This window comes from Gadus chalcogrammus, chromosome 12 (genome assembly GCF_026213295.1).
Source record: "Gadus chalcogrammus isolate NIFS_2021 chromosome 12, NIFS_Gcha_1.0, whole genome shotgun sequence".
Lineage (NCBI taxonomy): Eukaryota > Metazoa > Chordata > Actinopteri > Gadiformes > Gadidae > Gadus > Gadus chalcogrammus.
The window spans coordinates 29,533,421-29,556,204 of record NC_079423.1 but is presented as its reverse complement, the minus strand read 5'-3'; the positions used below and the strand labels follow the sequence as shown (position 1 = coordinate 29,556,204).

At 48.5% G+C, this 22,784-nt stretch overlaps 2 protein-coding genes across 3 annotated transcripts; one reads left to right on the top strand and one right to left on the bottom strand.

Moving 5' to 3' along the window:
* The first annotated feature begins 82 nt into the window (after positions 1 to 82).
* arhgap45b (Rho GTPase activating protein 45b) lies at positions 83 to 22,498 on the top strand. 2 transcript variants are annotated; one of them, XM_056604607.1, is made up of 24 exons: positions 83 to 643; positions 2,185 to 2,419; positions 3,161 to 3,343; positions 6,296 to 6,439; positions 7,029 to 7,113; positions 8,010 to 8,082; positions 8,213 to 8,288; positions 8,533 to 8,664; positions 9,029 to 9,090; positions 9,280 to 9,390; positions 9,687 to 9,767; positions 10,030 to 10,188; positions 10,525 to 10,662; positions 11,075 to 11,274; positions 12,356 to 12,450; positions 12,855 to 12,938; positions 13,382 to 13,495; positions 15,145 to 15,308; positions 15,809 to 15,997; positions 16,571 to 16,708; positions 16,983 to 17,275; positions 17,685 to 17,907; positions 18,127 to 18,214; positions 18,387 to 22,498. In XM_056604607.1, exons 1-24 carry the CDS (start codon positions 371 to 373, stop codon positions 18,887 to 18,889), a joined length of 3,843 nt encoding a protein of 1,280 aa, XP_056460582.1. In that variant the 5' UTR covers positions 83 to 370; the 3' UTR covers positions 18,890 to 22,498. The 2 variants fall into 2 exon arrangements, with proteins under 2 accessions (XP_056460582.1, XP_056460583.1); XM_056604608.1 differs by lacking the exon at positions 83 to 643 and adding an exon at positions 650 to 1,319.
* On the bottom strand, positions 19,883 to 22,771 carry polr2eb (RNA polymerase II, I and III subunit E, b). The gene is made up of 7 exons (XM_056604609.1): positions 22,568 to 22,771; positions 22,144 to 22,318; positions 21,851 to 21,966; positions 21,152 to 21,232; positions 21,003 to 21,061; positions 20,781 to 20,859; positions 19,883 to 20,268 (listed from the first exon to the last, which is right to left on the bottom strand). Exons 1-7 carry the CDS (start codon positions 22,622 to 22,624, stop codon positions 20,203 to 20,205), a joined length of 633 nt encoding a protein of 210 aa, XP_056460584.1. The 5' UTR covers positions 22,625 to 22,771; the 3' UTR covers positions 19,883 to 20,202.
* Positions 22,772 to 22,784: the final 13 nt, after the last annotated feature.

Below are 22,784 nucleotides of genomic sequence, written 5' to 3'. Positions count from 1 at the left end.
AAGTGTTCGATACTATCGCTATAAAGTGACTGGACTCCCACCTGGTCATGTGACAGCCCCTCACAGGTGTTTCGCGAGACATTGATTGACGCGAACCCACTCACATACTTTTCCCACTCACTCTCCACTGCAGTGGAAATAATTACAATGATAATCGACCACACAGCTCTCGGTTTAAAAAAAACAACACAATAGTGCTAACGCGACCCTCATTCAGACATTATTTATGAACGGCCATCGATTGTGAACCTCAAAATAGTGTGTCTCGCGCGGATCGCGGTGTGTGTCGGAAGGGAGGTGCGAGCGGAAGCCACGAGCGCAGTGGCTGTTTGTGGTGAGCTGTCAATGAGCCCGCGCAGCGGCGCACTCCATGTGTGACAGCAGGAGGAACGTAGACAGACAGCTCTCGTGGGTGAAGGTTGGATTCGATGGCGCAGAGGTGCCGGTGTTAACTGGCCGAACACACAAGTGGCGAGTCGGGGGGTGGGTGGGGGGGCTGTACGGCAAACTCAAAGAAGTCAGGATGGACGGGAAGGGCACTTTGAAGCTGTTCACCCGGAAGAAACGGGAACTGATAAAGACGCCGTCCATCTCGAAGAAGAGCCGATCAGGAAGCCCGGGGCCACAGACCAACGCCTGTTCCGTGAGTAGCACATCGTTTGTGATTTCCTCCTCTGTTCTCGTGTCACAAGTTGCCATATGGTTTATGGAGATTATAGATTGCCGAATGGGGCACTCAAATTTAGTGAAGTTAGTCCAGTGACATCTGGGAAAACGCAAACCCCGTTTGAGGACGCTAATGAAGTAACTGTTCATCAAAATGTAAAGCAAATTCAAACTCTGACTATTTAACTGCAGAGTTAGGCTATCCATATTTTGTTTGTTTACGTTAACGAAATAAAAATAAACAAGGTCAATTTAATTCCAATTTAATTATTTAATGGTGAATTTGTTTTTGTTTAAAATTTTGAATGGAAGTAGCCTACATCTTTGTATGCAGGCTAACACGTAGGCATACTTGTCTTTTTCCATATCAAGTTGTAGTATTGCCACAACCGAAACAATCTGACTCATTTCTGCACCACACGAATCACCTGCTAAGGATATGTCTGCAATCGACGTTAGTTTCGAGTGACTAGTAGGGCACTTGGCAATGGGGCCGAGTCAGTTGCAGTAGCAGGAGCATGAGCATGTTGAGACGTGGTAGCAAAACCAGCTACAACCCTTACGCTACAAGTCGGAGAGTTAAAAAATCAGACGCGAAAGCCAAGGACCAACTGGATATTCTGCCTAACAAGCCCAACGTATGGCTCAAACAGGTAAGTGTGTTTTTATTTTACACACGCACGCACGCACGCACAAACAGACCCACCTGCTCTCTTCTCCATATTGCCTGCTCTCTCAGAGCTTGGTTCAACCTTATAATTTATGTACAGGAGCGCTAACTCTGAAAGTTTGTCGTGTTGGCCTCCCCTCATTGTAGGTTGGACTGCCCCAAGCATGGTGCTTCTGTTGCTGGGGTGGGGGGGCACCTGCCGTTGTGTTCCCTGTCTCTGGTCCCTCATGTTTTTAAACGGAGCTACCGCTCAGACGCAAGCCAGGAGAAACACGAATAAGGATCATAGCTAGAAGCTATAGTCTATAAGGAAACCCTTTTTTCAGCTACTTTTATACGTTCATCTTTTTAAAGGGTTGAGATCTGGCGTTCTCCAAAAGCCGCTGCCTTACTTAACCCCTTCTTTTTTTTATGAAGTTCATTACTAAATTGCCATTTCTGTATTTCTTTGCCACACCCTGTGTTGGCCCAGGAAGCGTTGCGCAAAACTGCAGAGTATCTTGTGTAAGTCTCCCGTTCTGTATTTACCAACAACACCACTGTTTAAGGTCAGCTGGTGCCCTGGCCACTCGTCACCCACTGTCAACACCCTGCTGGGTTAAGGTTCAAGAGCATACAACGTCGTGCTTTGTTGTCGTTGGACCTTGCGCACAATTAATCCGATCTCGTCCTTCTGTGTACCGCTTCTCCCTCCTCACCCCCTCTCCCCCTCCCTCCTCAACCCCTCTCCCTTCTTACCCCCTCACCCCCTCTCCCTTTCTCCCTCCCTCCTCAACCCCTCTCCCTTCTTACCCCCTCACCCCTTCTCCCTCTCTCCATCCCTCTCCCTCCCTCCTTCACACTCTCAGCTCTCCATTCTCCAAGAGCAGCCCCGGAGAGATGGGGTTGAGATCACCGTAGTCCCTTCATCCTTCTCCACCTCCTCCTCCCACCTCTCCCCTGCCACGGCTGGCTTCCTGGACTCCTCGCTGTCCTGCCCGGGCACCCCAGCGACACAGCACGCCAAGCAGGGCGTCCCTGGCTCCTCCAACATGGCCACGCTCAGGAGACCCACCTCGCTCAGTCGACATGCCAGCGCTGCAGGTCTGCTCACGAGGCGGTTCATAGAGCACGTGGGATTGGCTGTCGGGCCGTTTACATGTTCTGTGAACTATACACATGCCACCGCAAGCGAGGGGGTCACGGGAGTAGAGGCCCCTTTAGTGTATGGTCTACTCTTTTTAGTATCATGTTCATGTCACACCTTTTGAGTTTTTTTTTGCGATGGATATATTTACATTGAGGGTATTTTGCAGACGCTTTTATCCCAAGCGACACACAATGAGTACATTTGTCAAAAAGGAAGAACCAATATATCGCTGTCTGTACTGTAAGGATGTTCATAGAATCAATTGCCAAGCACTATCAATCGCTACAACAAAGATAGCTAGGATAAGATGCTTCACAATGCTAAGTACTATTTTTAAGTCCCAGGATGTACAACATGCAATAAGTGTGTTCATTAAGTGGCAGGACGCACAACATACAATAAGTGTGTACATTAAGTGGCAGGACGTACAACATACAATAAGCGTGTTCATTAAGTGCCAGGACGTACAACATACAATAAGTGTGTACATTAAGTGGCAGGACGTACAACATACAATAAGTGTGTACATTAAGTGCCAGGACGTACAACATACAATAAGCGTGTACATTAAGTGCCAGGACGTACAACATACAATAAGAGCGTACGGGGTGAGGCTATGCAGATTCTAGGAGAACCCTGTGAAGAGTTGAACCAAGGGTCGGCTTGGCTGAGCGGTTCTCCTCCCCTTCCTCCAGGGTTCCCTCTGCAGTCGTGGGTGTTCACCAAGGGCCAGGGGAAGGGCCCCCCGACGCCCACCAACCCCGCGGAGGGCCTGGAGAGCACGGCCATCGAGGTGGAGGACATCCCCGCCCTGCTGCGGGACGTGGCCCGCTTCGCCGAGGCGGTGGAGAAGCTGAAGGACGTGGTGCTGGCCGAGGGTACGTACCCCGGGGGACCGGGCTGGGGTAGCTCAGGAGGTAGAGCGGGTCGGCTGGTGATCCCCGGCTCCTCCTAGCCGAGTGACGAGGTGTCCCTGAGCAGGGCCGCCTCGCCCTGACCGCTCCCGACTTATTGTGAAGCGCTTTGGTTATATACTGCAGTCCATTGACCAGTTCCCCTGTAAACATGACGCTGGTGGTGGCAGAGGCGGAGGGTATATACCCAGAGACCAGTTTGCAGGAGCCCTGTCTGTAAACATGCAACTAAACGCTGTGCACGGAGACGCTTCAAACCGGTTGATCTAGTCTGTCAATATGGGTATTGATGTTAATTTGGGGGGAAAGAGAACAGACGAGTACAGGCAATGTGGGAGGTGCAGTTTGCAATCTTTTGGCTACCACGATCGATTCTCTATCCAATGCCATGTGTACGGTCTGGTGTGACACTGCGCTAATTGGCATGAAGTGTTGCAATGGCCTTGGGCTTCTCGAGTGTGTTTGTGGAGTGTGTGCAGTCTTGACATATGCCGTTTTTTTTTTTATTGCAAGTGCTAATCAGTTAAATTGCTGGGTTTGTATTTAGGCTTATCATAAAACACCAAGGTTTTTTTTATTACATCAGTGGCTAAAAAAAAATCCCTCAGTGCTCGCGATCAAAATGCATCTCAAAAGTTCGGAGAGGCATTCGTTTTATTTCCTCGTCAAAGCCATTGTTTTTTAGTGCCATTTGTTTGTGTACTCGTCAGTCGGTTGGTCAGTTTTATTTTTAAAGCGTGTGTCCTCTGACGTAATGCGTCAAACTTGAGCGCCTGTCGACAACAATACTTTTTTGCCTCATTTATTTTATGTGTGGAGGAGAGGAGTGTGCAAGCAGGCATTACAAAGCTTGTTCCGATCCTTTTGGTGTGTATATGTATGTGTGGGTGTGTGTGTGTGTCGAACAAGTGCCTGTTGGCTTCCTCTCTCCAACTGAAAGGCTGCGTCCGCAGCCGACCGCACAGCCCCAAACAGGAAGCCAGCCTCATGTTCACAGCAGCACCGTCCCCCTCTTGCACTGCGCTGCAGAGCTCACGTAGCAAAACGTCTTCAGGCAGAGTACGAAGTCTACGGGGATCTTGAACTTGTCCTCGCGGGACACAAGAGATAAGGATGGGAGGGGCCCGGCCCTAAACAAAAGGTTCAGTTGTCTCATTGTCAGACTCGGGCCAAACTCCAACTGGATCAGGACTCATTTTGTGTCCTGAGCCTCAGTTTTAAGAAGCGCTGGCCTCTGCAAAGTGGTCTCCCCTCACACATACTACTAATCCAACAAACTCCCAAGAACTAACTGGTTATGAATAGGTAGGCACCCTATGCTTGCTATTTGCCTTTGCTTGTTTTCGTCAAGGTGGCACCTTACCAGGGCTGGGTATTGCCCGCTACCTCACAATTCAAATCGATTCTTTAGGTCTTGATTCGATTTGATATTGATCCAATTGCTTCGATATCGATTCAATAATACGTGCAGTATTATTCAATAAATATTATTTAGAATTAACCATTTCATTGTGCTTTTACTAGCAAAAAGGGAATACACCATTCTATAGTATTGTTCCTGAGCTAAACCTGCAGTATAAAAGTAATCATAACATGGACAAATGTAAAAGGGCATGTACATTTAGGCATACTCGGTTCTAGATTACAATGACTGAGTATGCTTCTTTTTTTTCTTTAATGGAAATAATCGATTTCAAAAAGAATTCTGACTCGAAATTGAATCTAGAACAACTAAATTGCAGTGCATTGATGAATCGAGATTTTTTTTACCCAGCCCTACACCTTACTGCTTAATATAACGGTGGTGTTTCTTCTTCTCGTCTTTTATTCACCTTCAGTCGCCCTAGTGAGCTATCTCTTCTGCTGGGTGCCTTGCCTTTATCTGGCTCCATTGTGTCATGACCCCCAACCACAGGGAGCATCTAAACAGGAAGGCATGATGGATAGCGTTTGACAGAAAGGCCTCGTCGCGGAGCTTCCCCCCCCTCCTGATAGGCTGGCTGCGTCGCCGCGATCCACGCCGCCCGTGACGTTAGCAGCCGACCGAGCTCATTACTCACACTGGCGGGATCCTCGGTTCCTCGCTCTCTGAGACCTTTAGACGTGTTTCGTCAGACTTCAGATCACAAGACGTGACGAAGATGTGGTGAAGGTCGTAGGCTCTTCGTCGATGCTGACGGATCTTTCCCCTTTCTGACCGAATTGATGCATTCGCTTGAATGCCAGAATTTAAGGTATTAAGTAAGAAGTATAATCTAACGGGTTAGTATTATCTATTGAGGTGGATTCTCTCAATCTATTGTGTATCTCAATAGTATGAATAATGTTGAAATCTCACCAAACAATGGAACAGTCCACTTCCTCTCTCTGTGTGTGTGTGTGTGTGTGTGTGTGTGTGTGTGTGTGTGTGTGTGTGTGTGTGTGTGTGTGTGTGTGTGTGTGTGTGTGTGTGTGTGTGTGTGTGTGTGTGTGTGTGTGTGTGTGTGTGTGTGTGAAATAGCATAGCGGGGGGGACGTGTTGTCTCCAAGGGTTTCGCTCCTTGAGTGAGTCCGGGTTGGACACACAGACAGGATCAGCGAGAAGCAATCAAAACAGTTGTTGCTCCCCGGGGATCCTTCCCATAATGTAGGAATATCGGCCTGTCAGTGGAAAAATAAAAACAAGCACTTTAATAGGACATACATTGACCAGCTACAATTGCCCAAGGAGATGAGATGTGGTCGCGTAGGTCCCCTAGTCACAAAACGATCTAAATATGGCTCCATGTTGAAAATGTGGACATTTTCCTTCAACTGACGTACACCGCTCATAGGAAGCAGGAATTGGGCAACGGTGGACGGCATATGCGATCAAACAGACTCTCGACCGCCTCCGCCCCCTCCACTTACCCTTTATTCCCGTTTCCTCCGGCCCAGGTAAGAAGGAGAGCCGGCGGCCCGTGGCCCACGAGTGCCTGGGGGAGGTGCTGCGCGTGCTGCGACAGGTGATCAACACCTACCCTCTGCTCAACACCGTGGAGATCCTGACCGCTGCCGGCAAACTCATCTCCAAGGTCAAAGGTCAGTCCGAGGCATAGAGCACAACATCTAGAGCAGCTACTTTAACGTGTGTCCCAGCGGCTGGGGGGTGATACGGCTAGAGTTGTGCCGATTCCAGTATATGGAGTTTTCTCCGACACCAGCATTGGAAGATCCTCCGATCGGGTATCAGCGAGTACACAAGCCTTTGCGCCGATCCGATACCATCACGTGACTAGCTTATTTACTACACGGGCAAAGAACATCACAAACACGTGCAGTGTTATGCCGCGTTCGTTAATGGTCAGAGGTGGAAAGTCGGAATGGGAAACGCTTCATCTCCGACTTACCGAGTTCGAGCTACCGAGTCGCTAAACTGCAAGAATACAAATGTGGTGTTGTATAAATTATCCCGAAATAATAATCTTACTCTGTATACAAGTTCAGGTATTAGGGAGGTAGAAATTTTATCGGAACATCTCTAGATATGGGTGGGTTTTTGTATTCTACAATGGATGTACTTTTATTTTCCATCTTCTTTTTAGTAATGTTTGCTCTCGTATATGAACTTGTATTCTTTCGTTGTCGCAGCCCATTGTCTCACACAGGCACTTGTGACTTTGCTTTCCAGGCTTTCACTACGAGCTTTGCAACGACGCGGATAAGCAGGACTTTGAGAAGGCCATTGAGACCATCGCAGTCGCTTTCAGCAGCAAGTCAGTATCCTGGATTACGCAACTCTCGTTCTGTCAACGTCGATTTAGCTTTACAAATTTAACCTAGATTGATGTTGAATTACAATCAGTATTGCGAGCTGCACTAATCTCAGAACTAATGTGTCTAGTTTTTTTTTTAGATCATTGGGTTACAGGGACTACAAGAAAAGAAGGGGCAAAGACTGATTTATATACAGTATACATGCACATTTTTAAGCAAGGATTCTTTGATGCGCATGGAGAGAGAAGTGAAGAGATGGGGAAACATTTGCATGAGGCAGAGCTCAAAACAGGAAGTGGTTTCGTTACCACATATGACAAAAGCACTGTGCTCCTAGGCTGTCGTACAAACTTAAACCCCAGAAGAATCACCTGTTTGTGATTTATTAATGAAGTTTGTGCGAATAATCCGTTAGCTTTAGCTGCCAAAGATCGCTTTTGGATGAAATCGGCCATGATCAATTTGAATGTACCCTTTTTTGTGAATCTCAAATGTTTCCCCATTTTGACGTCACCAGCGGCTAGGTGTTCAGGAAGTGAGCAGAGAATGCAGACGTTTGTGCTCATTTGTTCATTTCCTTTTTTGTCTTCTGCGACTGAAGAAATTAAATGGTTCACTTGAGCCCTAACGTGGCAGATCCAAAGAATATCAAATCGAGTTTGTAAAGGGACATAATGCTTTTATATCTCTCTCCATCACTATATAACAAATAAATAATTTGCTATAGCATGTATTTTGTTTACTGTGCTTAACGTCTGAGTTAAAGTAATGTTCTAAGCTGGTCATACATTTTTTTATTTTTTAGATTCAATTGAAGGGCAGTTACTGAACGTTTTTTTTTTTTTTTTTTTTTTTCCTACCCCCCCCCCCCCCCCCCCCCCCCCCCCCCCCCCAGTGTGTCCGAGCTGCTCATGGGCGAGGTGGACAGCAGCACCCTGCTGTCCCTGCTGCCCACAGAGAAGAGCAGGGTGAGTGCGCTGGAGCTCTGGCTCCTGGCCCATCAGGTTCTAACGAGGCTCCATGGGAGGAGACCGCGGTGAGACGTTTGCCTCTCTGGGGCTGGTTCATTGGTCTGACCGTGGTCTGTGTTCTCCGCAGTCTCTGGAGAACTTGTACGCTGTCTCGGGACACGGAGCCGACGGGGGTCTGTTGAGGAGTTACTCCCAGGACATAGGTAGGCCATGCAGACAGCGAATAACCCCGTGTGTGTGTGTGTGTGTGTGTGTGTGTGTGTGTGTGTGTGTGTGTGTGTGTGTGTGTGTGTGTGTGTGTGTGTGTGTGTGTGTGTGTGTGTGTGTGTGTGTGTGTGTGTGTGTGTGTGTGTGTGTGTGTGTGTGTGTGTGTGTGTGACACTGCCTTAACACGATGAGGCCCATTTGGTGCACCTGACTCTTAACTAACACCGTGTGTGTGTGCAGTCCAGGACGTCGACGTCAACGAGGTCCTCCAGCGGAGCGAGGGAGGGGTGGACTCGGCGCTGCTCTACGCCAAAACCATCTCCAAGTACATGAAGGACCTGATCACCTACGTGGAGAAGAGGACCTCGCTCGGTGGGCATGCACATGGGGGACCATAGCTCCGGTGGTAGAGCGGGTCGGCTGGTAACCGGAAGGTTGCTGGTCCGATCCCCGGCTTGTTAAGTGACGAGGTGTCCCCGAGCAAGGCACCACACCCTAGTTGCTCCCGACGCGCCGGCTGTCGCCTTGCGTGGTGGACACCGCCGTCAGTGTGTGAATGTGCTTGAATCTGGGAACGTTGGGTGATAGTGGCCCCTTTGAGTGGCCATTGGTTAGAAAAGCGCTTTATAAATACGGTCCATTTACCATTAACACCTGCTTATCGTGAACACGTGTAAGGAGAGGACCTTCTCTTTCATTCCTTCCTAACCTCGGTTCCTGTCTTTGTCCCTCCCAGAGATGGAGTTCTCCAAAGGCCTGCAGAGGTTGTACCAGTCCTGCAAGCACAGCATCACGCATGTAAATGTCCACCTCCGTCCTACTCGTTGGTTGTCCACAGAGTTGTTCCAATACCAGCATCAGAAATTCCCCCAATACCAAGCTAACGCCGCCAATACTAGCCTCTTCCAAGCTAACCATGCTTAACCTAGCATTACCAACCTGACGTTGCCTTGTGGCCAGGTGTAAAGTGTTTCTTTCCCCCCCCAGCCCCACATGCCGCTGTTCTCCATCTACTCCCTGGCTCTGGAGCAGGACCAGGAGCAGAGTGTGGGCCTTCAGCAGGCCTACACCACGCTGCACAACCAGACCTTCATCCAGGTACACAAGTACACGCTTGACACACACCTACACTGCACAACCATACACGCACGTACACATGCATGCACGTACACATACAAGCACGCACGCACGCATGCGCGCACACGTTATATCTGTCTTGACTCAATGCAGCACTCTGCTGGGCAAACAGTCATCCAGGTGTGTATAGAAAACGTCATACCATCGGTATGTCCACCTTCTCAAGCACGGCCTTATCAGGGCTATATTGTGATGCTATCTGCTCGGTCAGGAACTGTTTACCCTCTCCACTCACTGCCTCCTCCCTCTCTCTGCAGCCGCTGATGCAGCGCAAACAGGAGCATGAGAAGAAGCGGAAGGAGATCAAGGAGGCCTGGATTCGAGCCAAGAGGAAACTGGTGGGTGGGGGTGGTGGGGGTGGTGGATGGATGGATGGGTGGCTGAGTTGTTGGGTGGACGGTTGGGTTGGTGGATTGTTGGATGGGTGGGTGGGTTGCTGGGCGTGCACACACTTACGCACCGATAATCCTTTCAGTTTCACGTTGAGCCTCATTGCATCACGTCATGATGTCACACTGGGTCGCCGTGCGTCAAGAACCGAACGCAGCGTAGGATGTGTGAGGAACTTCACGCCAGAGTCCCCCCCCCCCTGCCTTGCAGATGGAGTGCGAGGCGAACCTGCGCAAGGCCAAGCAGGCGTACGTGGTCCGCTGCGAGGACTACGACAAGGCCAAGGCCGCGGCCAGCCGGGCCGAGGAGGAGGCCGGAGGCAAGACCCTGGAGAAGAAGAAACGCGTGGAGGAGGACGCCCGCAACAAGGTCCTCCACAGCTCCTTTATTAGACACACAGACAGACGCAACAAGGTCCTCCACAGCTCCTTTATTAGACACAGACAGACAGGCAGACACAGACAGACGCAACAAGGTCCTCCACAGCTCCTTCAGCACTGAGTGGTGCTCCTTTATCACACACAGACGGACACAGACAGACAGACATGGCTGTAATTGTTAGATCGGTGTAACTATCCAACTGATTACAAATGCTGATGGTAGTGCTCATCTCTTTGTCTGTAGTTGTCCCTCTCTGTGCATCCGTCCGTGAATCCATCTTGTGTGTCCGTCTCTCTGTGTCTGACGGTCTTGTGGGCCTTGCAGGCGGAGGAGGCGGAGGCCACCTATAAGACCTGCATCGCGGACGCCACCACGCAAGACAACAATCTGCAACACACCAAGGTCACCGTGCTGAGGCAGCTGCAGGAGGTGGTGAAACAGAGTGACCAGACGCTCCGCTCCGTGAGTGCGCACAAAACAACACCACAACCCTAGCGCACAGAACGACAACACCGCCACACGCGCGCGCACAAAACATCACCACAATACATGGGCACAAAACTTCACAACACATACGCATGCACAAGAGACCACCACAAGCACAAAACACCCCCATGACAGGAGAGCACACACGCCTGCACAAAACACCGCCCTCACCAACACACGAAACGCAAAAAATAACCACCGGAAAACGTAGACTGTTCAGATCTGTACACTTGACATGTGCCAATAACTATTTCCCAGACAGCAGTGCCAGAGTGGCATTTTGTACTCCAGACGTTGGATGAGTAGGAGGGGAAACGATCATAAGGTCATGGTTCCCTTTTGTGGACTATCTAACTCCTCCACTCTTTTGTTCCCCACCCCCCCCCAGGCCACCATCTCCTACTACCAGATCATGCACATGCAGACGGTCGCCCTGCCCGTCAACTACCAGACCCTGTGCGAGAGCAGCAAGCTGTACGACCTGGGCCAGCAGTACGGAGCCTGCATGCGGGACCTCCAGCTGCCGGAGCAGCCCGTCACCCAGTACACCTTCGAACCCTACTCGCCCTCCAGCTCGGCCCACACGCAGTAAGGCCCCATCCCATTTCTTCCCCATACCCCTCTTCCCTTCCCCTTACCCCTTCAAAACAAGGGGGAGGGGGCAAGGGGTAGAAATGGGATTGGGCCTAAGGCCCTAAGACCTCCCCCCTTCCCCTTACCCCTTCCCCTTAAACCTCCCCCCTTCCCCTTACCCCTTCCCCTTACCCCTCCCCCCTTCCCCCTACCCCTTCAAAGCAAGGGTGAGGGGTAAGGGGAAGGGACAAGGGGTAGAAATGGGATTGGGCCTAAGTCTGGGCGGCATGGGGCTCAGGGGGTAGAGCCGGTGGGCTGGTCACCGGAGTGATGAGCTGTCCCTGAGCACGACACCGACCACCTGACCCTCAACTGCTCCCGACAAGCTGGCTGTCGCCTTGCTTGGCTGACGCCGCCGTCGGTCGGTGTGTGAATGTGTGCGTGAACGGGTCAATGTGAGGCGATATTCTGAAGCGCTTTGAGTGGCCGCTGGTTGGAAAAAGCGCCGTATGAATGCAGTCCGTTTTACTATTAAGGTCTAAAAAAAAATTTGGTTTGGTTCCGGTTTCCGATCGACCTTGTCAATTAATGTGCGACCCAAATTATTTTAGGAGCTTTAAAAAAAAAAAATAAAAAAAAACCTTAACCCTTTTTTTTTGATGCAAACCATAATTACGTTTTGTTACACCACCTCTTCATTCTGTACAAGGATGAGCGAATTTTCTCGTTTTTTAAATGAAAACAACCTACCTATCATTCGCTGCCGCTGGAAAAAATAAAATAAATTCCCTACCTAGCCATGACCTCAACTGACAACCAACAGGAACCAAACTTTTTTTTTTTTTAGGCCCAAGCCCGGGTCGGCGAAGCGCATGAACACAACACGGGACCGCTCCCGCCGTGGTTGTATGTTACCGTAAACGAGTCAAAGTTGTCACTTGTGGGATGATCATTTTTACATCTTGGCCGTAGCGTCTGCTTCTATGATGTGCGTCTGTCCTTGGTCGTCATTTGCGCATTATGGAGTTCTATTTCCCCCCCCGATTCATAAATCCATCAATTGCACGTTTCTAACGCTGTCCCCTGTGTCTTCCAGTCAGAGCGGCAGGTCCAGGAACGACAGCTTCAACGCGGAGCAGTCGCCCAGCAACGAGGCCCATGAGTCTAGGGACGCAGAGGTCAACAGAAAGAGTAAGGGCTCCCCGCTAACGCCATCACCCCACTGTGCCTCAGGAACCATGTTTGAGGCCCAATCCCATTTCTACCCCTTACCCCTCCCCCTTGTTTTGAAGGGGTATGGGGAAGGGCTAAGGGGTAGAAATGGGATTGGGCCTTAGTGTAACACTAAACCCATCTAACTAAATACAAGGCCTTCGCCTGTGGAGTGGTATCCCGTTTCTGCGTGGTATTCCAGGGTAAACAAATAGACCCGTTGCCTTGGGGCAGTATCACACAGCTAGAATTCAGTTAATCGGTAAGGCAAGAAGAGAACTAGGGGGTGAATAGTCTTTTTGGAAAATATGTTTGGCACTTCTCTGATTCGAGTCAATTGATCTGTTGATGCACCCCTTCTCCCTCATCTGGGGAATGCTCAGGGCTGGGTCATAAATCCTGGGGATCCACCGTGAGCGATGATAGTGTCGGAGCAGCAGGCCTGGAGTCGCCTACGATCAGCACCAGTAAGTCATTCACCTTCTCCTCACCCCTGTGTCACTGCTCACACAGTGCTGGGGTCGTCTTTGCTCAGGAGGTAGAGCGGGTTGACTTGCAACCTGAAGGCTGCTAGTTTGGTCCCCGGCTCCCGTTTAGCCTCGAGTGTCGAGGTGTCCCTGAGCAAGACGCCTCACCCTGACTGCTCCCGACGAGCTGGCTGTCGCCCTGCACGGTTGACTGTGCCATCGGTGTGTGAACGTGTGTGTAAACTTTGGATAAAAGCGTCTGCTAAATGCCCTAAATGTAAATGTGATGGAGACTTCATTTCACTCACGGATGTAGAGTCCTGATCAATCTGAATTGTTATCTCTAGCCATCCACCCATCTCCGTAACTGTCCTGCAGCATCTGAACGGTGGAGAAAGGGTTAGCTCAACGTGTCGGTGCGTGTTATTCGTTGCTTCTTCCAGATGACGATGGGAAGATGGGCCGTAGCTCCTCCACTGGAACCATGTCCTCCAACGAAGACGCGGACGATAAGGACGGGAACGTGACCTCCTTCGTACCCCAAACTACGCTCAGGGGTGTGTTAGGGGCTATGTTTAACTGAGGGATGCCTGTCATGGTTATTGATGTTATTTACTATAGTTTGTCCTCCATTATGTCTTTAACATTATGGACGTTGATTCACGGGACTGCGGTAAAGATATCGATGAGCTAAAGCAGGGGTTGACGCTGACAGTTGCCCGCTTGCCTGGGGCGACTAAAAATTATGTTTGGGTTGAGATGATTTCGGGTTGCCCGAAAGGACAAGTGCATTTTTTAGGGTTTGTTAAAGGTCCCATGACATGCCACCAAGTGTGGGCTGATTAGCCGTTACAAGTCGCTACATCACCACCTGTAGCATGTCATGGGACCTTTTAATATAAAGGCTATTTATTTAAGAGATTCTAAAAACTGCCATTTTCTTCAGCAAAATCACACAAAATAGATATATTTGCAATCGATCAGTCTTCTCTTCCCTCGGACAGCGAGTTAACACACACTGCGCGAATATAGCCCCGCCTCCTGTCACTCACTCGCAGTGCGGTGCTGTGGGACGGGGTTAGCTAAAGGTAAGCTACACAGCTAGCAACTCGAGTGCAGCGCCCCCGCGACCGGTTTAGGTAGAGAAGGTAAACGGAGTAGTGATGGAGTGCGGTTTGGAAGTACTTTAGGTTAAAGCAAATTACCAAGGAAAGTCAAAAGAATAATTTAAAGTTGTATGAAAATGCAATAACACGGTTTGGGTTTCATAACTGTGCACATGCACAGCAATAGCGATCTTTTTCACGAAATTGGACCAAACTATTATATGAAAGCTGAGCCTCCACTGATTCCGACAATCTAAACCATATCATTCTCGGACTAAAACCCGTTAAAAAAAACACTAAAAAACAACTTAAGAAACTTCCCCTTTTCTTTTAACAACCAAAAATTAAAATTGACCTTTGTGATTTTTGTCCACAAAAGTGAATCTGATCTCATTAAACTACCCTAACCAGATAATCCAGTGGCAAAATTTTGCAATGTTGATACAATAAATGACTTAAGAGAAGGTTTTTTAGGGAAAAGGTCAATTGCCTTCAATAAGAACACGTGTTCTTCAGCGCAATCTAGTGGCCATATGTGTATTTGAGAATGTTTGGCTTGGTGTCATTCGATTATATTTGCCCTGAACTTTAAATAGAGGTTTCAAAATGTTTGTCTTATAGTACAACAGTGATACCAACTGATAATGACCAACTGATAATTATTTCAGGTGGAAATGTAACCACTTATATTCCAGTAGTATCCACATTGAATATTTCACTTGTAGAAACAATCTTTCTATTGGCACCAAGATGTAATATTATAGCCCTAGCAGTTTTGGAGATATGGCACAATGTGACCATTTGGTAAATGGGTAACAAAGAAGAAGTTTGTTGTTTTTTAAACGCATACATATGAGGAAGCTAACATTCAGCTTCAGTCTGAGCTAGGATGAGTTTTCTGAGTTCCCCAAAATTAGGCCAGGTGCCTGGCAAAAAGAGGCTCGTTCACGATTCAGATTTTAATTTGGGCAAGTGAACATGACTTGTACTTGCCCGATGGACATGTGCTTTTGAAACCTCGGTGTCAACCCCTGGTTGAAGGAACTCACTGTGTTACAGCCTCTTTGGAAAAGGTTTAACCGTGTGTTGATGGCGTCTAGAAATGAACGGCCTGGAGCCCGACGTGGTGGTCTCCACCGGTCCCTTCCGGAACATCGGCCTGTCCAAGGCGGCGCAGACCCACCGGCTCAGGAAGCTGCGGACCCCGGCCAAGTGTCGCGAGTGCGACAGCTACGTCTACTTCCAGGGCGGCGAGTGTGAGGAGGTCAGCATTTACATTATTAGAATATATGTATTCTGGTTTTTATGAATCGAGTCCGTGAAAGGAGGTTACGAACTCCTCGACAAATGTTCTTGAAATGTATTCATTGCTTACGTTTTTAATGGAGCTTATTAACTGCATTTCTGGACAAGCAAAATTCATACCAAGATGTCCTCTACAAACCCGACCCAAACTATACACTACACACAAACTCATTATCTATAATTAAATAGATGGAGGGCAAAAATACTTTTATTCAAATTATCATATTTTGTGTGCGCATGTGTACTGTTAATTCAAATCCTGATTCGAAATATTTTTATATATAATTAAAAAATATATATATATTTAGGAAATAATTACCTGATGGCTGGCTATGGCTATTTCTATACCATTTTCTGGCAACGATGAAAGACAAGCGTGGCAGGAGGCTGTGTTTCCCGTCACCATGCCTTATATGGTCTTGCTCTGATGGCTCCACCCTGTCTCTGATTGGCCCGCAGTGCTTCCTGGCGTGCCACAAGCGTTGCCTGGAGACGCTGGCCATCCAGTGCGGCCATAAGAAGCTCCACGGCCGCCTGCAGCTGTTCGGCCAGGACTTCTCCCAGGTGGCGGGCGCGGCCAGCGACGGCGTGCCCTTCATCATCACCAAGTGCATCTCGGAGATCGAGAGACGCGCCCTCAAGCTCAAGGTGGTCACATGCCCTGGGGTTCATGTTGCGCTCTTATTTTGAAGATCTCAAAAGCCTGTCCATAACATTGGACCACTGTTGACAACTTGTTGACACCAGTTTTTTATTCTCTTTTTTACATTTGTTATATTGATGGTGTGACGGTGTTGTTCAGAGTTTACCTAGTTACTCTGCATAGCTTCCCCCCTTACCCCCACACCTCTTACATATTTGTTGTATGTTGTACCTCCTGGCACTTAAAAACTGTGCTTAGCATTGTGTAGCATCTTATCATATATCTATCTTTGTTGTATATCGGGAATGGGTTAACCTAACAATTGTTATTATTTCGTTCTATGAAACATCCTTAATGTACCGACAGCGATATATTGGTTCGCTTTCTTCTGACAAATCAGTCGTAAGCCGCTTTGGATAAAGGCGACTGCTAAATGCCCTAAATGTAACTGATAAGTTTTGCATTGAACCTTGGACTCTGGGTCACAAACACCCAGGTCTACTTCCAAAATGGCGATCTATATCCCCAACCAGCTGTCCATGTATTGACCGGATCTTTCTCCTGGCGGCGTTGTGCAGGGCATCTACCGGGTGAATGGGGTGAAGACTCGCGTGGAGAAGCTGTGTCAGGTCTTTGAGAACGGCAAGGAGTTGGTGGAGTTGTCCCAGTGCTCCCCCCACGACATCAGCAACGTCCTGAAGCTCTACCTCAGACAGGTAGGGCGTCGACCGGCTTCGGTGCCACGAAAACAAGAGGGCGTATCGACTCTCTCCTCTTCCACAAACTTGTGCTCTGCCCTCTCCTTTTGAACATGCCCAATTCAGACGCACACATTTCTAACCGAGGCCTGTGTGTCGTTCCCTGAAGCTATCCCTACACCTTGCATCGTTCACACACAGATCGGCATTGTTCGAACACGGCAACTTCCTCTCCGACTTCCCCGGCTCACCCCCAGCTCTTTTGTCTGCTCTCTCTCTTCTTCCCCTCCAGCTGCCGGAGCCCATCATGCTGTTCCGGCTGTACCACAGTCTGATGGGCCTGTCCAAGGAGAGCCTGCAGCACGAGGCCGAGAGCCCTGAGAACGAGGGGGCGGAGGGCGGTGCTGCTGGTGGTGGTGGTGGTGGTGGTGGTGGAGTCGGGGGCAAGGGACCCGAGCTGGTGGACCTGGGGGACGACACGGACCCGGAGATCCTGGTCCTGGTGGAGAAGCTGAGGAACCTCCTGAAGGAGCTGCCCAAGACCAACATGGCCACCCTGCGCTACATCATACGCCACCTCCGCAGGTGCGTGTTCAACCGCTTGGGGCGTCTCGCGTTTAGAGGGGGAGAACCTCACCCCGGCACCACCTAGGGAGGGGTTGGTGCTTGGTCTCCTCTTTAAATAGTTTTAATGTCAAATAAAAGACCACTGTTTGATTACCGTATTGATCACCTTTTTTCATTGTGAGTACTCTTCCATGTTTTTGTTGATGGCAGAAGAAGATTCTTCTATTTTTCATTGTCCAGGCTCTTCCGTGTTCTGGTTGATGGAGGAAGAAGATCCTTCTTCCTTTTTGCATTGTCTGTACTGCACGTGTTCTTGTTGATTTGGGAGATAACGGCGGGGTGAAAACTGTTTGCTGTACTGTCGACGTGATTCGCTATTTTTTACTCAAACGAATGAACACAAACTGATTTCCCCTCCCCCCTCCAGGATCTCTGAGCTGGAGCAGGACAACAAGATGAGTCCCAGTAACCTGGGCATCGTGTTCGGGCCGTCCCTGATGCGGCCGCGCCCCACCGGCGCCACGGTGTCCCTGTCCTCGCTGGTGGACTACCCCCACCAGGCCCGCATCATCGAGGCCCTCATCGTCTTCTACGCCGCCATCTTCCAGCCCAGGACCGCCACCACCAGCCCCACCGCCACCGCGCAGCAGGTACTTCTGTTTGGAGACGCAGGTTTGCATTGATGTGGCTCGGGGAGAACCGGCTTTACCGGTCCTTGTGTGTCTGCATAAACAGTCAATAGTACGCGTTGTCAAACACTCAAACATGTATAATCACTAAGTGGTTATTCTGGATGAAGACAAACGATGGATAAGCAGGTGGTTGGCGTGGTGGTTGTTGTTCTGACAGTCTACCCCCTGCTGGTCTAGATCGGCACTGCAGAGGGGAGCTCTGAGGCCGAGGAAACCAAAGAGACGAGCAGACCGGACTCTGGACAGGTGGAGGAGGAAGGATGTGGTAAGACTAGGGGCATACTCCCCCACACGCACGACACCCGTACCGTTAATCCACAGTACAATTAGGAGTGGACTCGCTGCTCAACGCGGGGCCATTCCCAACATCGTCTATCGGCATCCTTTTACACGGCTCGGCCCTAATGCTCCGATTGGGGTCATGATCTGACCTCCAGCCAGCTCCCCGGGCTCCACGGGCTCCAACGAACGGCTGCCCGACTCCGACCCGGAGACGGACGAGGCGGAGGGCCAGGGGGGCCAGGGGGGCCAGGGGGGCCAGGGGCCCGACAGCCCAGAGAACCGCCCCAGGCTGACCCGGCAGCAGAGCCAGTTCAGCGTGGAGGATGACGAGGAGGAGGAGGAGGAGGAGGAGGACCAGGAGAGCCCGGAGCCGTCCGGACCGTCGGGACTGCCGGTGATCTGCATCGAGACGGAGGAGGACCCGGGGCCGCCGGACGGACGGGGGGAGGTCCCGGCGCTGCCCGACACCGAGCCCCCCGAGGAGGAGGAGGGCGGCGGGGGGGAGGAGCTGAGCGAGGCCCTGGCGGAGCTCAACGTGAACCAGTCCAACAATAACTGTCCCCTCTCCCCCCAACCCAGCCGCTCAGGGCTGACCCACGTGTGTAGGAAGCAGCTTCCCCTGACCCGGAACAGGGACCAGGAGCCAGAGTTTGTCTGAGGCCGTCGAGGTGTGTATGTCTCCGTGTGTCCGAGGGGTCCCCTCAGAAAGACGGGGGACCCGGGCTAATGTGTACGTAAGGACTACATTGGAATTTAAGTGTTATCTTTTTTATGGTTCATGTCGCGGTTAATTAATGTAAATTGTCGGTCAAGGGGTGATTCATGTGGTACGTAGAACAACCTGTCCATTTCAGAAGCCATGTGCGGTTTTATTCATTCAAATGTGTTCTTTCAGATGCCATGAGGTTTTATACATTCAGATGTATACTTTTAGATCTTTACCAGTGTATTGTTAAGGGATTATTGCCTATAAGGCCTGAGCGATGTCTGCAGTTGCAGCTTCATCGAATGCCCCTCTGCAGCACATGTACAATGAAGTGCTGCTGGTGTAATTTCAGCACTTGATGTTTAAACCTTGCCTTTTTATTATGCATGTTGTCTGTTCCTTGTTTTGGACGTTACCGTCATAAATAAATTTCAGGCCATTTTAAAAATTTGTTTATGGATTTATGGTTTTATATCCATGATGCTTGATAATTGGAACATTAACCACTTCCCCGTTTGCCAAAACACGTGTACTCAGGCCAGGAGCAGTTAGGTACAGTATGGGACTAGTTGTTTTGGGATGAATTAACCTCATTGTTAGTTTGAATCAACAAAAGGTAAGGCCTTAAAGGTCCCATATTATACCACAAGGTGTGTGATAAGCATTAACAAGCAGTTTTTCAAATCTGCCTCTTCCTGTGTTTTAGTGACATCACAAGTGTGCGTGTCCACCTTAATGTGTGCTGGATAGATCAGTCTACCAGCCTTTTCAGTGGACTGTAGCAAACGTAGCTCAGTCGTACATCTAGGTGGATTTATTTTGAAAACGGCTTGTAATTGCTAAGCACACACCTGGTGGTATATTACGGGACCTTTTTAAAACATGTCAGTCTGGTTTTCAGTGTGGGAAGAACTAACTGGTTGGTTGCGTTCAACCTATTCACTGTATCTTTAAAGAAATGGTGGCAAATTTAAAGAAGCATAATTTTATTAAATTCAGAGGTTTTTTTTACAAAAATACATAGTAGAAATAACAAAGGGATCTCTGGTCTGCAGAGAAAGCGGGATAAGTCAGGATATGGCCCAGTGCTGACCCTGTGAGGGCTTGGAAACAACCTATTGAAGTATGACCTGAATTTAAACAAAACGCTTTCGTCGATTGACCTGGGTCCGGAACTTCCACTTCACGGTCATACATTTACTGAACAGCAAACAATACTTGATTCAAATTGTCGCACATTGGGGTCATCCTGCACTTGCAGTCATTCACTGGACCAGTCTGTATGTGATGTAGCGCCCAGCGGTCTCACTTGACCTGATGATCTTCACAACCTGAAAAGATACGCATTGAGTTACATGATGCAATTGGAATTCAATGTTTGTGCTGATAAACACGATCAGATGTACTTTATTATAAAATGTAGAAAGATGTTTACTGTAACCGAACACCATGTCCGGGAACATTGACCCATATCAGATATACACAATGTCAACTGACAAAGCAACATTGCCTACATGTACAATAACAGCCTGAGGTTGGAGTTGGGCACATTTTCATGAATTGCATTATCCCCTCTCCAGAATTAAAGACTAATGTATTCAAGTCACCCTGGCACTTAATAAAAGTGCTTAGCATCATGTAGCAACTCATCCTAGCTATTTTAGTTGTATACAGGGAATGGGTTTAACCTAGAAATAGTAAGTGCTTGGCCCTTGTTCCTATGAACACCCTCACTGTATTGACAGCAATATTATGTTTGTTTCTTCTGACAAATGTACGTTTGTAAGTTGCTTAGGATAAAAGTGTTTGCTAAACGCCCTCAATGTCAAGGCTGAGGGTTTACCTGTCCTCTCTTCAGACCAAAGTATCGAGCCACTGGGTCCCCACCCTGGATTCTAGGCAGCTGACTCTCTTTCAGTTTGCTGGGATAGAAACGGAGAGGAATGATGAGAAATGTGTGTTGCCTGGTGTCATACATCTTGAGATGACTTGTTCAGTCAACAGCCCTTCCATGCTTGGTTAAGGCAGTTGCCAAGCTGCTCACATCCTATAGAATTATACTCACTATCTTGCCAGTAGTTCAACCACTTCCTCCTTCGTCATCACGATATGTTCAGGAACGAGCTGCAGGCAGATATGATACGCACACACATCGATCACAATAGTCATTTCGGTACATATGAGCTACAACGATCTTTGTTTTAAAGATAATACCTCATGCTCTGTGATGTTAATGAGCAGCTCCTGCTGTAGAAACTGTTCCAGAATGTACTTTGGTGCCATGTCAACTAGAGACTGTAAAAGATAAGCATGAGCACAACATTAGAAATGTAGAGGTTAGGGCTGAGCAATCATTCAGTATTATTGTACATCTCTTGGAATGATATTGTATCGTCATGAAATTAAGATACTTATCGTGATGCCCAGTTTTATAATTAAAACGATTGAACATGAGAACCATGCCCTTTAAATGATCAAATGTGAGGTCTGAAATGTTAGTTTGGCGCAGAAACGAGTTCCAGTCAAACAACATTTTCAACATTTCCATGTACTTTAAGATAATGACAATCAGTTAAAACGGTTAAGAATGTAATTTTTAAATTTGTAAGCATATTGTAATATTTATCGATATTGTGTAAAATTCGCCTTATTTATCGCTATCATTTCGATTTTACCCAGCCCCATTGGGGTTATCACACGACTCACTTTCATATTGGTTTAATAGTCAACATACAAAGTCATACTAACAAATAAATTAGCGTAACCCTTTGTGTGCTCAAGCGTAACCCTTGAGCACACAAATATAATAATAGCATCACTACCGCTTGCATATACGATTTTGTTATCTTTAAAAATCGGTGGGACTACATTCCATTATAACGGAAATATAAACGGCGCAACTGAAGGTTTCACCTGTTTGGCCGAAGGGGTCATTCCCATCTGAACCACGATGATGGCCCGGGTGATGTTCTCCTCCTGCATCCTCTGACAGTACATCTTGATGGTCTTGATTCCGACTTTGGGCTCCTCTAATCAATGGGGAGAAAGCTTGCTCGAACTCATTTCAGAAAAGGAACGACAAACACCAGCCTCAAGAGAACATGGATACATTATATTCAATCAAACAGATGACCTATTGCTACTACTGCCTGTTTTACCATCTGTATGTTCTGTACACAGGCTCCAAGGGTTCCACATAAACTTACCGGGGAAGAAAACAAACATCTGATCCGTGGGGTCGTCGTTGTGGGCTACGAGCACCGTCAGGTCCGTCCGCCTGGGACGACCCTCACTAGGTTTGTCACCGAATTGACTCTTAAACTCATCCAGCGTCTGGTCCAACTCATCCTGGGTCACCAGATAACCTCGGTCATGGCAAAGCTGCAAGGAGGAAAATCAACTGGTGAATTAGTGGTATAGATAATAAATCGTTCAACAGGGTAGACCTGAGTCAGGAGTAAAACAATATATTAACACTACCCTGGCTCATTTGAACATCTTTATTATGGCATAGATCAAATGGAATGATGCCATCACAGTCGATTCGGAGTCAGACTGGGAACACAACAGAGACAGCTAGCTCTGGATTGCTTCAGGAAGCGAAACACATATAGACTGTCTATAACCCACCTGCATGATGGTTTTTCGAATCTTCCATAACCTGTAGGTTTCCTCTTCATCATCCATTGCTGGGGGTTGTGCTTTCCGTCGTCGTCTACGCTAAATTGTTGTGTATTTCGAGCTGCTGCTCTGTGTTGTTCGGTAAGTGCGCCGCACGTTTCGCTGACCGACGCGGTTTGATGACGTGGTTTGGACGCTTGATGCAATGGGGCGTGGCTAACATATT